Source organism: Onychostoma macrolepis, chromosome 18 (genome assembly GCF_012432095.1).
Source record: "Onychostoma macrolepis isolate SWU-2019 chromosome 18, ASM1243209v1, whole genome shotgun sequence".
Classification (NCBI taxonomy): domain Eukaryota; kingdom Metazoa; phylum Chordata; class Actinopteri; order Cypriniformes; family Cyprinidae; genus Onychostoma; species Onychostoma macrolepis.
The window spans coordinates 9783010-9798215 of NC_081172.1; the positions used below are offsets into that span (position 1 = coordinate 9783010).

General features: G+C 37.1%; 1 protein-coding gene and 1 long non-coding RNA gene across 2 annotated transcripts in view; one reads left to right on the forward strand and one right to left on the reverse strand.

The window, feature by feature from the left end:
* LOC131524737 (chitin synthase chs-1-like) overlaps positions 1-4895 on the forward strand; it is a 55950-nt gene extending 51055 nt beyond the window's left edge. Inside the window, exon 19 of the mRNA XM_058752027.1 lies at positions 4532-4895. Coding sequence (XP_058608010.1) covers positions 4532-4624 — 93 coding nt within the window. The 3' untranslated portion in view covers positions 4625-4895. The remainder of the gene's footprint in view (positions 1-4531) is intronic.
* Positions 4896-4945: 50 nt separating this feature from the next.
* LOC131524738 (uncharacterized) lies at positions 4946-14706 on the reverse strand. Its single transcript, XR_009267061.1, has 6 exons — positions 14159-14706; positions 13228-13313; positions 12323-12350; positions 11991-12095; positions 10867-10899; positions 4946-5754 (listed from the first exon to the last, which is right to left on the reverse strand). It is a non-coding gene; the product is annotated as an uncharacterized LOC131524738 (long non-coding RNA).
* Between the last annotated feature and the right edge of the window lie 500 nt (positions 14707-15206).

Below are 15206 nucleotides of genomic sequence, written 5' to 3' on the forward strand. Positions count from 1 at the left end.
TTGCTTGAAGTCCAGTGTGAAGTTTCCACAGTCAGTGATGATTTGGGCTGCCATGTCATCTGCTGGTGTTGGTCCACTGTGTTTTCTGATGTCCACAGTCAACGCAGCCATCTACCAGGAAATTTTAGAGCACTTCATGCTTCCTTCTGTTGACAAGCTTTATGGAGATGCTGATTTCATTTTCCAGCAAGACTTGGCACCTGCCCACACTGCCAAAGGTACCAAAAGCTGGTTCAATGACCATAGTGTTACTGTGCTTGATTGGCCAGCAAACTCGCCTGACCTGAACCCCATAGAGAATCTATGGGGTATTGTCAAGAGGAAGATGAGAGACACCAGACCCAACAATGCAGATGAGCTGAAGGCCACTATCAGAGCAACCTGGGCTCTCATAACACCTGAGCAGTGCCACAGACTGATCGACTCCATGCCACGCCGCATTGCTGCAGTAATTCAGGCAAAAGGAGCCCCAACTAAGTATTGAGTGCTGTACATGCTCATACTTTTCATTTTCATACTTTTCAGTTGGCCAAGATTTCTAAAAATCCTTTCTTTGTATTGGTCTTAAGTAATATTCTAATATTTTGAGATACTGATTTTTGACTTTCATGAGCTGTAAGCGCTAATCATCAAAATTAAAAGAAATAAACATTTGAAATACAGTGGGGCAAAAAAGTATTTAGTCAGCCACCAATTGTGCAAGTTCTCCCACTTAAAAAGATGAGAGAGGCCTGTAATTTTCATCATAGGTATACCTCCACTATGAGAGACAAAATGAGAAAATAAAATCCAGAAAATCACATTGTAGGATTTTTAAAGAATTTATTTGCAAATTATGGTGGAAAATAAGTATTTGGTCAATAACAAAATTTCATCTCAATACTTTGTTATATACCCTTTGTTGGCAATGACAGAGGTCAAACGTTTTCTGTAGGTCTTCACACACTGTTGCTGGTATTTTGGCCCATTCCTCCATGCAGATCTCCTCTAGAGCAGTAATGTTTTGGGGTTGTCGCTGGGCAACACGGACTTTCAACTCCCTCCAAAGATTTTCGATGGGGTTGAGATCTGGAGACTGGCTAGGCCACTCCAGGACCTTGAAATGCTTCTTACGAAGCCACTCCTTCATTGCCCGGGCGGTGTGTTTGGGATCATTGTCATGCTGAAAGACCCAGCCACGTTTCATATTCAATGCCCTTGCTGATGGAAGGAGGTTTTCACTCAAAATCTCACGATACATGGCCCCATTCATTCTTTCGTTTACACGGATCAGTCGTCCTGGTCCCTTTGCAGAAAAACAGGCCCAAAGCATGATGTTTCCACCCCCATGCTTCACAGTAGGTATGGTGTTCTTTGGATGCAACTCGGCGTTCTTTCTCCTCCAAACACGACAAGTTGAGTTTTTACCAAAAAGTTCTATTTTGGTTTCATCTGACCATATGACATTCTCCCAATCCTCTTCTGGATCATCCAAATGCTCTCTAGCAAACTTCAGACGGGCCCGGACATGTACTGGCTTAAGCAGGGGGACCAGTCTGGCACTGCAGGATTTGTGTCCCTGGCGGCGCAGTGTGTTACTGATGGTAGCCTTTGTTACTTTGGTCCCAGCTCTCTGCAGGTCATTCACTAGGCCCCCCCGTGTGGTTCTGGGATTTTTGCTCACAGTTCTTGTGATCATTTTGACCCCACGTGGTGAGATCTTGCGTGGAGCCCCAGATCGAGGGAGATTATCAGTGGTCTTATATGTCTTCCATTTTCTAATAATTGCTCCCACAGTTGATTTCTTCACACCAAGCTGCTTACCTATTGCAGATTCAGTCTTCCCAGCCTGGTGCAGGTCTACAATTTTGTTTCTGGTGTCCTTTGACAGCTCTTTGGTCTTGGCCATGGTGGAGTTTGGAGTTGGACTGTTTGAGGTTGTGGACAGGTCTCTTTTATACTGATAACGAGTTCAAACAGATGCCATTAATACAGGTAACGAGTGGAGGACAGAGGAGCCTCTTAAAGAAGAAGTTACAGGTCTGTGAGAGCCAGAAATCTTGCTTGTTTGTAGGTGACCGAATACTTATTTTACCGAGGAATTTACCAATTAATTCTTTAAAAATCCTACAATGTGATTTTCTGGATTTTTTTTTTCTCATTTTGTCTCTCATAGTTGAGGTATACCTATGATGAAAATTACAGGCCTCTCTCATCTTTTTAAGTGGGAGAACTTGCACAATTGGTGGCTGACTACACTGACTATTGGAACAGCACTCAATACTTAGTTGGGGCTCCTTTTGCCTGAATTACCGCAGCAATGTGGCGTGGCATGGAGTCGATCAGTCTGTGGCACTGCTCAGGTGTTATGAGAGCCCAGGTTGCTCTGATAGTGGCCTTCAGCTCTTCTGCATTGTTGGGTCTGGCATATCGCATCTTCCTCTTCACAATACCCCATAGATTTTCTATGGGGTTAAGGTCAGGCGAGTTTGCTGGCCAATTAAGAAGAGGGATACCATGGTCCTTAAATCAGATACTGGTTGCTTTGGCACTGTGTGCAGGTGCCAAGTCCTGTTGGAAAATGAAATCTGCATCTCCATAAAGTTGGTCAGCAGCAGGAAGCATTAAGTGCTCTAAAACTTCCTGGTATACGGCTGCATTGACCTTGGACCTCAGAAAACACAGCAGACCAACACCAGCAGATGACATGGCACCCCAAACCATCACTGACTGTGGAAACTTTACACTGGACCTCAAGCAACGTGGATTGTGTGCCTCTCCTCTCTTCCTCCAGACTCTGGGACCCTGATTTCCAAAGGAAATGCAAAGTTTACTTTCATCAGAGAACATAACTTTGGACCACTCAGCAGCAGTCCAGTCCTTTTTGTCTTTAGCCCAGGCGAGACGCTTCTGACGCTGTCTGTTGTTCAAGAGTGGCTTGACAAAGAATGCGACAGCTGAAACCCATGTCTTGCATACGTCTGTGCGTAGTGGTTCTTGAAGCACTGACTCCAGCTGCAGTCCACTCTTTGTGAATCTCCCCCACATTTTCGAATGGGTTTTGTTTCACAATCCTCTCCAGGGTGTGGTTATCCCTATTGCTTGTACACTTTTTTCTACCACATCTTTTCCTTCCCTTCGCCTCTCTATTAATGTGCTTGGACACAGAGCTCTGTGAACAGCCAGCCTCTTTTGCAATGACCTTTTGTGTCTTGCCCTCCTTGTGCAATGTGTCAATGGTCGTCTTTTGGACAACTGTCAAGTCATCAGTCTTCCCCATGATTGTGTAGCCTACAGAACTAGACTGAGAGACCATTTAAAGGCCTTTGCAGGTGTTTTGAGTTAATTAGCTGATTAGAGTGTGGCACCAGGTGTCTTCAATATTGGAACCTTTTCACAATATTCTAATTTTCTGAGATACTGAATTTGAGATTTTCCTTAGTTGTCAGTTATAATCATCAAAATTAAAAGAAATAAACATTTGAAATATATCAGTCTGTGTGTAATGAATGAATATAATATACAAGTTTCACTTTTTGAATGGAATTAGAGAAATAAATCAACTTTTTGATGATATTCTAATTATATGACCAGCACCTGTATGTGTAATATAAAATTTTATTTAAATATGATTTATTTATTATTTAGTTGTTTTTTATTGTCTTATTCAAAAGCAGCCATGTATTTTTGTGTATACATGTTTTTTTTTTGTTTTTTTTTCACAGTCATTTTTGGTCATTCTAACTTGAACCTTTTGTAGCTGCAGATATGTCAACTGTATACTTTAAATGTTTTTGACCATGTCATGCGTTTTATGAGTTGCTGATTAGATATTAGTTATTAAATATTATGTTTTTTATTCCTCTTTTTTTTTTCACATGTTGCAGGATGAAATAGATTTCTGGAGAGAACTGCAGAAGAAATATCTGGAACCTCTTAAAGAGAATAAAGAACAACAGGAAAAAATTGCTGATGATCTGAGAGAACTTCCAAAATAAGGTACGCAAAAGAAATAAAGTATGTGGTCTTGTCTAAAGTATTTGCTCTTGAACAGTAGAGATTTGTTTTCATGCTGTTTTGCTTTCCTTTTCCATACAGGTTACATTTGCCTTTTTCTTCTGCAATGCACTTTGGGTGGTGGCAACTTTCTTCCTTCAGGCGATTGGTGACTCAGCCTCCTTAAAGATCCCAAAAATCTATCCCAATGGGACTTATGACCCAACAGAAGTGTTTTCCCTAGATCCAATCGCACTGATGTTTCTACTGAGCTTCGCAGTACTGCTGTTAATGCAGTTTGTTGGAATGCTTTACCACAGGTAACTAAACATACACACAAGAATTAAATCACGATTACTGACAGAGAGACGTTTTTTTGATGGATTATGTTCTTTTGTTTCAGAATCTACACATTAATCCATTTTGTGGCATATGCTGACACAGAAATTAAGTCACATCTGTCACATCAGGTGAGCCAATGGATCACACAAAAAATTATGAAATTTTAAATGCTTTTTTGTTTTTTTTAATGAACCATGTTGATCATGTTGCACAGATCCTGGACTCAAACCACCAGCCTGAGACGTATGGGCCAGACACAGCTTTATGTTTTAAGAACCCATCTGCTAGGGCTATAACTTCAGTATAATGTTTTGCATTTTAATAATTAATGTTTATAGTCCAGTGGATAATAATATGGAAATAGAAAGTTCTGAATATTTATTTAATGTTTAAACCTGAATGTTCTGTTGTAGAGTAAAACATTGGGCCTGACAATTAATGAATTAATTACATGATATGCAAATTAATAATTAAACTAATCACAATCAATTACATAGTACTGAATATTAGCATTGAATATTATTGACATTACAAGAAATGGCCAATTATGTGTAGTTTGTTAGCCAATATATTATTTATTTCTACTTGATTATTTCCATTCCATATACCATACCAATATATTTCTTTCTTTCCTTGTTTCTTTCTTTTAAAAAAGTAACCGCACTAAATTAACAATAAATTCACAGTTATATAAAAATATTGAACACATTTACTGTAAAGTGCATTTAAATAAATTAAAGTGATATATGCTCTTTTGAAACTGTCTCTCATTGTGACTCGGGAAGTTTTAATGTTATTGAACAGAAGTTCAGTTTGTGTGAATACTTGTATACTTGCTTCCATATGCTAGAAATAATTATTTTATTGTTTTATGTGATGTAAAAAAGAGGTAAAACAAGCATTATTCTATGAATCCTTGAATAGTATGAAACAAAACACTTATAGATCACTTATCTGCTAAAATAACAATAATAATAGTACAACTTGATAGCAAGAGCCTTTACGTGATAGTCACGTGCTAAATTCGGCCAATCAATGACCTGAGCTCATGTCATTGAGCATGACAGTCAAGTCAAGTCACTATTATTTGTACAGCATTTTTAACAATGCAAATTGTGTCAAAGCAGTTTTACATCAGCTTGGCATAAAGCTGGGTGGCTTTACATCAGATTTACATTATTTAGATGGGGAAATAGTGTGTCGAAATAGTGTCATTCTCCTCTGGCCAGACAAAATCAGCAGTTTAAATCTAGGACTCATCTGGTTCCTGTGGTCTTGTCCCGATGGCCGTCTAGGAGACAGGGTCTTCACTGGGGATCAGTCTCTGGGGCTCATCTAGTTGTCCTGGTCTCCGCTGTCGTTCAGGGCTGTAGAGGTCATCTGTGCTGATCCACCATCTGATCTGGATACGGACTGGATCTGGGTGGCTACGGTGACCTTGGAATAAGAAAGAAACAAACTAATATTAGCATAGATGCCATTCTTCTAACGATGTAACAATCAGGTGTTTTGGGAAGTGTTCCCGGTTCCGGTTGACCTAATTAATGCAGCCTTCACGTGCTATTGGAAATTTCCTATTTCCCAATTATGAAGTCGTGATTACGAGCTTGTCGTATTCAAGAGCTTTAATGTTGGAAATAATAAAATGTAGCTTCCCCCCAGCAAACACAAAAATGTTGTAAAAACATTTTTTTAACGTTGTGAAAAGGTTGTGATAACGTTTTTCCCCGACGTATTTAATATGACAGATGTCGGGTTTTTTTAAAGTTTTAAATACGTAATTTCACAACGTTGCGAAAACGTTTTTTTTTTACGTTGTTTTAACATTACTAGGCACGTTCTAAAAACATAAATACCACGTCATATGTGGTACTTTCTGGACATTGGCTAGGTTTTTTGCATATTTACTGGATATTTAACGTGCCTATAGGCAATATACATGTTTTTAGAAACGAATAAAAAGAACATCCCAGCAATCACAAAAAACTTTAAACTATACTTAATTTAGTACAGTTTAGTACAGTTCTATCTGAGACCCGTTAAAACACTGAAACATCATTCGACAAAACAAAGTTATCAGTTGATCGATTTATTAAAACACAGTACACATATTTGTTCAAACATAGTAAAGAATCTGTTGATTTACTTAACGTATTAATTACAACATCAGTGGATTGATTGGTTTATTAATGCAACACAATATGATACACACATCTGTTATGATAAAATCACATAAATAATATGAACAAAAAACAATGTTGATTAATCATTTAAGACAGAGACTATTTTGAGACAGAATATTTTAAGGAATTGAAAGAATTATATACGATACAAAGATTCTAATACAAAGTTATATTTAAATAAAAACAAGATGGCGAAAAGAGTATTCAGTCACTGTCAGAGTCGAAGAGGCAGGGAGACTGAAATTCAAATCATTGCAATAAAATCAGCGGTTTGCATCTACCAGTTGTCTCAGTTCATCACCTCAGTGAAACAATTAATTTGTGAAACAATGTGAAAGTGTATCTGTCCAATTTGCGTCTGTTAAAGAAGAATAAAAAAAGTTTGTCATGGTTATTATCGACTGTTGTGGTAAATAGACTTGCTAGATTAAAGCACGCCCCAAAAGTATTTGGTCTCATTCACTAAGGACTAATTTGTGCATTAAATGAAACGAACGAACGTTTTTAACGAACAAATTTTGTTGATTCTCCTAAAATCTCCTTCTAAAATTATATTCAAAATTTATGAAAATAACTATAAAAACAACTGAAACATGTAGGCCTACGAAAAAAAAAAAAACACTTACTCAGTGCAGTCTTAAATTAATATTTAATCTCAACACGACTTACATATTCATCACATTATATAATTTAGGGGTTAAACGGATCGCAGTTTTGATCCGTGATCGACGGACCGGGTCCCACAGTTCGGCACACGGATTACTTGCAAAATGTAACCATTACAGAGTTAAAGTTTATAATTTTTAACCATGCCTGTATAGCGAGCTATGATGTCACCGAGGTCTGGACCTAGGTAGTTTTTTTCATGTTCAAAAATAAAAATTGTTCACTTGAATGGCTGTTTAAAACTATTTACGTATTTTGGTTGCAATTAGCTATGTTGCAATACTACGTTTTAAAAACGTTTTTTAAATACTTTAAAATAACGTAACCAAAATAAAACGTTTTAAAAACGTTGTAAAAATACCAACCTGGAATGTTCTCTTTAAGTAGTAAAAAAAACGTAAATATCACGTTTGTCTACGACCAAAACGAAACCAGACCAAACTGCAACTTTTGAAAGACGTTGTATTCAGGTATTAAAATAACGTAATCTGCACGTTGGAAAGAAACGTTAAAAAAAATGTAAAAACAGTACCAAAATACAAACAGGCCAAATGTTTGTGTTTGTGTGTGTGGAAATGGGAAAATATTGTGATCAGTAGGCTACAACTGTCCATGGGCGCCGATTTATGTCAAACAAAATGCACAAGATTCTTCCAGAAATTAACAAAGTCTAAAACAAACAAACAGGAAAGAAAGAAACGCTGTGCAAAAACTAATTGTGTATATTTTCTTTACCTACAAAACATTAACATTTGGAAAGAAACGTTTAAAAAAAAAAAACTCCTCATATGAATGTCTGCATGTATAATTAGAGTGTTTGCAAGCTTGTTTAGCACCAGTGGTATGAAAATGACCGCTGCGAGATGCTGCGAGAATTGTGAGTGAGGCGGGCGCGGGCGCGGCGGGCGCGGGCACAGCCAATTCAGCACCACAGCCATGGACAGCACCTGGTAATATCGCACGTAAGAAATAGGCTTGCTGCGATAGACGGTGTTGGCGGTGATACCGGTGATAAGCTGCAACACCGGTTACGTCAGTTGAACACCGCGGCACCGTCGTTTTGATTTGATTTTTTTTATTTTTTTTATCAACATGATCTCACAGAATTCCATGTAATGTTCACGGACTTAATTAACCTCCGAATCTGTGGTGGCATCACGGAATCGCCGAAAATTCCGTGATGGGCTCACAGAAAAAATTCCGTGATGGGCTCACAGAAAAAATTCCGTGATGGGCTCACAGAAAAAATTCCGTGATGGGCTCACAGAAGTGATACCAATGTAAGTCAGTGACAGGCATCAGCCGTGCTCCACACACGGATCCACTGGTTCAACACTTTAAATATGCCGACGCGATAATTTATCGTCATCATTATTGTTCAGAACTGGGTAGGTTTAGGGTAGGGGTGGGGTCAGGTACTCCAGTGAAAGTATAACTGCATCGGAGTCACTCTTTTTACGTGGTCCGATGCAGCGCTGGTGTTAAACCAGTGAATCCGTGCATGGACCACGGCTGATGCCTTCTGTGAGCCCATCACGGAATTTTCGGCGATTCCGTGATGCCACCACAGATTCGGGGTTAATTAAGTCCGTGAACATTACACGGAATTCTGTGAGATCAGGTTGTTTTTTATATATAGTAATAAAAATAATTTAGTTCAGCTAGAGGACACTACAATTAAAACTGAACGCGGCTGCTCAATGCAGCGCGTTGCACGAACGACAGTCGCGCATCACAGATCAGATTTTATTTATCACGTGAGGAGAGTGAGTCGAGCTGACCGACAAGAAGGTTGAAAAAGACGACGATGGCGGAAGAGTTTCTAAACGAAATGTAAAAGCACCTGTTATAAAAATATTTTGTATTTTGAAAAGCCTGTTGACTTCTGCCAGATTAATGGAAGTTTTTTTTTTTAACATTCGTTTCTCATTTATTTGGTTCCACAGTATTTGCTGATTTTTATTTTATTTAAACTGTCTATTTATGTATTTTTTTCATTATTTTACATCAAGGTGTATGCCGTCCATGCCTCCAAACTTTCTTATTCGTTTTGCTAATAAACGTTCTACCTTCCGTAATTATTTGTTCCTCATTCACTGATTTTTAGTTTTGTACACCAATTTAAACTTTGTGTAAGTTATTCCTTATTTTATATTAGGCATATCACATGGTGTATTTTTATTCGTTTTGTTAATAAAAGTTCTATGTTTTACGTTGTATTTTGTTGTTAATGCCGAATTGCCGCTAATTTAAAAGTGAAAGTAAAATGCGCTCGGTGCTTTTATAAGCTAAGCAAAGGAAAGTGAGGGAAAGAGGGAAAACTCAAACGAGATTAATGTTTGATTATTGTAGTTACATTTTCACAGACATGCTAACAACATTCATAAGAGCACTAGACAAAGTTATCATCTATATAACAATGGTTATTTATGAAAACTATAACAGTAATATGTATTGTTACATGAATATTAAACACCTGATAAAAATATACACCTCTTATATAATTTAACAATGCTCATTCCTCAAAATACAGACAAAACATCTTTCACAAACATCTATGTCTGTCTCTTTTAAAGTGCTTAGATATAAGTTGTATGTTATTATAGCACAATTCCTAACCACACCCCAGACTAATTTTCAAACCCTGGCAACGGCCACGTGCTGCATGTTTTGTCTTGCCAGTTTACACATTCGGTTTATTTTTAAACCATTTCGCTGCAAGAAGAGGCAAAAGAGAAAGAGAAAGAGAACTCAATTTGGTATAGGCTAAAATATTTAAGCCCTTGTTTGATAACGTGCAGAACTTAAATAGGTTGGCAAAAGTTATTATTATTATTATTTTCATAATGTTTGAGGAGAGCGCTGTAAAGCCTGAAATGTTGCAAAGGAAAGGTTGTTCCCTTATAGACATTTCTGCATATAAATAGCATGTCAAATATAAACATAAAATCGTGCTATTAACGTACTTTCATGAGATCGGGATTTTTTCGCCTCCTGTTCGTGCAAATACGAAACAATCCACGCAATTACTAGTGAATGAGACCCATTGTCTAAATGGTCAGAAACTTTTCAACTGGCAGAGCCAAAAAGCCCCCTTTTTTCCTTAATGCTTTGGCTCAAATATCTTAATCACTTTTCACATGCAAGTGGTAAATTCAGTGTTAATATCACAACAGTCCTTACTGAAATATTTGTAATATCTTTTCACTCACATCTCTTGTCCTTCAGTTTAATACATTTGTCTATTATTTAATTAATCTGATCTTAAAATTTATCTCTATATTCTAAAATCTATAGATTTCTAGAAACTAACATTCAAAAGTGGTCATGATGAATGATCATGCTGTTTTGTTGATTAAATCAAATTATCTCTTTACAGTGCATCCAAAATTTATTAAATTCATTGTATTCTTCTAGTGATGCCAGTGGGCTAACAAGGGTGGCCACCCTAAAAATACACCCACCCACCATCTGCCACCCTAAAAACTCACAGTTCGTACATTCATGTACTGCCGACATTCAAATCTTGAAATGTATGAAATTTGAGATTGTGTTAGACAAGTGGAAGTGGGCATCAGTTATGAATTATAAATGTTTTACTTAAGTAATCACTGAAAAAGTTTGCCTATGTGGCTTGCAAGCAAAAGGTTCCAGATCCGGCCTAACATTATGAAAACAGAAGTAAGAAAAAGAATATTACCTCATCGTCATCTTCTGCTCTGGGTACGTCAATCTTAAAATAAGAGCACATAAGACAATGCTTAGTTATGCATAGACTTTATATACATATTGCATGCAAATAATTACCCATAGGTTTTTTGGTCCTATACATTTATGCGGGGCATGTTTTAAACACTCTGCCACTTCTCCCTCTATTTCTGCCATCTTAGCAGCCTTAAATGTTTGAAGGCATGCTCCATTTTGTGCTTCCAACTAAAGCTCAGTGCTTTACTTTCAAATGTGCATTACCAAGAAATAGATGTGTAATATTACTAGTAACTACACTTATTAATGCAAAACAATATACTTTATTTTGAATACCCCCACACACCACCCCCAGCGCTACCAAATCTGCTTCTGGCACCACCATCTGTAGAACTCACCACTGCTCTCAAAAGTCAGTCTGGAGCCATGCTATATATGCATCGCAAATGTGGTCCAATTAAAATTACTATGCAAGTACTAAAAAAAGTCAGCTGCTGAAATGTTAAAAGAATAGTACATAAGAACCATACCAGAACGGTGACGCTAAAACAGTTATAAAAACCGAACCGAATATAAATACTGAGAATGTGTTTGACATTCAAAAAAATTTACTTACACAGCAAAAGATTTAGTGACCTGTGGCTGAATGGCCTTTGGTCTTATGTAGCTGTGATTGACACACAAACAAAAAGGAATAAAAGATAATAGCATCACTGAATATGAATCAAATGTTACATATTTCTGTACAAATTAAAAAGTGTACTCATTGTTCATGAGTGATTATCAACTAATCAGTATATCAGGGGTTCTCAACTCTGGCCCTCAAGATCCACTGTCATACAGAGGGTGCGTCTCAATCAGCTTCATAATTCACTAGGTTGTAAATTAATGTATTGTGTACACAAATTCAGGCATTGGTAAGCACAGTGGCTCACTACACACTGGTGTGTACAAAAACGAAGTATACTTTGGGATTTAGTTTGTTCATGTGCAGTGCACTAGGTTGGAGCAAAACTCTGCATGTAAGTGGACCTTGAGAGACAATGTTGAGATCTCCTGCAATATGTTCTGAACATGACAATTCAGAGAGGCAGGATGACTTGTAGATTGATGACTTACAACACTGGTGTCCAGTCCTGGGCATGGAGGACCAACGTTCTGCAGAGTTTCTGGTGATCCTTGATCAGCTGCTCAGGTCTGCTTAACTGGGGTTGAAGCTAAACTCTTAAAAGAGAAGGAAGACAACTAATATTATGATGTTAAAAAGTTAACGTTAAAAAATGTGTTTCATAAATATGCACAGCATTCTGAAAATGCACAAAGATGAGAAGAAAGCACAGTGTTTAATGAGAACTTTCAACCCATTGAAAAATAAGCAATAATAAGTCACAGATGCACTTTTATTTATTCTTGTTATTCTTATTATTATTCTTGAAATAAGTTACAATTACCTTTTGGTTTATCGATTATTTTCAGTCTCTGAAATAGAAAAGATTGATATCAATGATATCAATGATAAGTAGCATCATACATACATCATATGTGACAATATTTAATAAGAGTTCTAACACCATGTCTACACCGGACGGTGCAACAAAGCACAATAGAACCTATTAAAATCAGTGATGCTGTCTACACAGGATGCAGTGCGACACAACAAATCCCCGACAGTAAACTGATGCCTCCTTCTATTTATGACGTACTGACACAAAGTTCAAATGATTTTCAACAGTTGCTTTGTCGCATCCATTGTAGACACGGTGTGAGAGCGTGAAGCTTGGAGATAGAGAATGAGAATCTATGTCACTGTGCATTGCATTCTGGGTATACATTACAAATCACCAGAGGAAAAAATGACTATTTACGTTAATATTTTTAAGAGCTTCTTGCACTTTATAAGAATAAATGGACTAATATTTGAATCCCTTGTGTTATTAAAGTTTGTGGTCAGTTTTTTTGTTTTTGAAATAAGTCTCATGTTCACCAAGAAGACTGCATTTATTTGATCATAAATAAAAACAGTAATGTTGTGAAAATATTATTACAATTTAAAATAATTGTTTTCTATGTGAATATAATGTCAAATGTAATTTATTCTTGTTTTCGCTAAGCATGATTTCTGAAGGATAATGTGACCCTGGAGACTGGTGTAATGATGCTGAAAATTCAGCTTTGATCACTTTTTAGTTATTAAAAAATAGTTATTAAAAAAATGGTAATTTCACAATATTACTATTTTACTGTATTTTAATCAATTAAATGCAGCAGTGGTGAGCATAAAAGATTTCTTTCAAATACATGACAAATCTGACCCTTAAACTTTTGAATGGTAGTGCATGTTTGAGGTATTACTTACTAGTCATATGACTCATAATGTCTAAAGATGTTCTTCAACAGGAGATACGCTCTAACTCTAGTGCACAGCCATCAGCGTAGAAGAATCTAGGAACATAAATAATCAACAATAGAGTCAACAATATTTGTTATACAATGCCAGGTTTATAATAAATAAACTATAGCAGAGGTGAAATGCAGAAAATAAAAAGAATAATTTACAGAATGCACAAAAAAAAAAATACATTTTTAGGTTTAGTTATTTAGTAATGCTCTTACAGTGTTAATTATGTTTGGGCATTAAAATAACTAACAAGCAAACACACACACCTATGTATGTATACATATACACGTAAATTTTGCAAAAGAAAATTACAGATGCATGGTGATATAGGCGAAATATACTGTGAAAGATGCATGTAAAGTTAATTAATAAGCTTTCTCAGATCACCTGTGTTTTCATTATCTCTATGAGATTTTTCTGACACTTCTGAAATCACAGAACAAGTAGTATCAATATGTGTTTACCATGAAAGTTCAAAACCTGTTTTAAGTTTCAGCCTCTGGTCATTATATATAGATCAAGATCAGTGGTTTCAGCCCATTTTCACGCTCTATGTAAGTGATGTATCCGATTAACTGTACAGTGCATACTTTTAGGTTAAATTAATTAGCTTACTTCCATTCATCAGTTGAAAAATTGCCAGCAAAACCTTTATACATACATATATAAAAATGCTCATCACATAAGATGACATTAAAAGCCCAGACTCATAAACAAGACCTCAAGTTAGCGTTACCTTACCTCTTATAGTTAGCCTTACGGTTGAGATGCTAACGGACTTTTTCCGAAGATACTAAACCATTTCTATAAAAAGCGTGTCATTTACATGAAAGAATGTGTCAGGAACACTTGTATGTACTATTTGTGTAATTTTAAAGACTAAACTTACCTGAAATTAGTGAAAACAACAGTGAGAGACGGCGTTTAGCTGTTTGACAGTTGAGCTGCCGCCCCGTTTCCATGGTGACTTCCTCCGCTCCAGTTCAGCGCTCGCATCCATTAAAGCACGTAGAAGTCACGCAGAATTTACGTAAATATAATATAATATAATATAATAGCTTTAGAAATGGTAAACGTGGTGTAGAAATAACACTGAAAAAAATTAAACACATAAAATAAAACACATATTAGTGGTGAGCGGTGACTTTTTTAACCGGGTATGCTGAGCACTCATAATAAGAAAATGTTATTGTTGTCAACCACTTTAAATGCGCAATTGCAATTTATAAAGTCAGAATTGAGTGCGTTTACATGGACCCTCTTAATGCGATTATAATGAGATTTTGGCGATATTGCGATTATGCTTTACCTCATGTAAACGCAATACTTCGATCTAAATAATACGATTAAGCTCATAATCGCAGCAAGCATAATCGTATTAACATAGGTGGCGTACGCCGATTTTAATCGGAATATACAGGCATGTAAACACCTTAATCGCAGTATTGCCACTCTGACCAAAGTGCGCATGCGCTTGTGACATATATGAATAACGTGACACGCACCTGTAATAACACGGAGATTAGAAACGATGGAGGGAAGAAAGCATCGCATTCTGAGGAAAACACAACAAGCTGCCAGCAGTCTCTGTCCAACATGATCTCACAGAATTCCGTGCAATGTTCACGGACTTAATTAACCCGAATCTGTGGTGGCATCACGGAATCGCCGAAAATTCTGTGATGGACTCACAGAAAAATTCCGTGATGGGCTCACAGAAGTGATACCAATGTAAGTCAGTGGCAGGCATCAGCCGTGCTCCACGCACGGAAACCAGTGAATCCGTGCATGGACCACGGCTGATGCCTTCTGTGAGCCCATCACGGAATTTTCGGCGATTCCGTGATGCCACCACAGATTCGGAGGTTAAGTCCGTGAACATTACACGGAATTCTGTGAGATCAGGTTGCTCTGTTCCTTACCCTCATCCAGCAAGG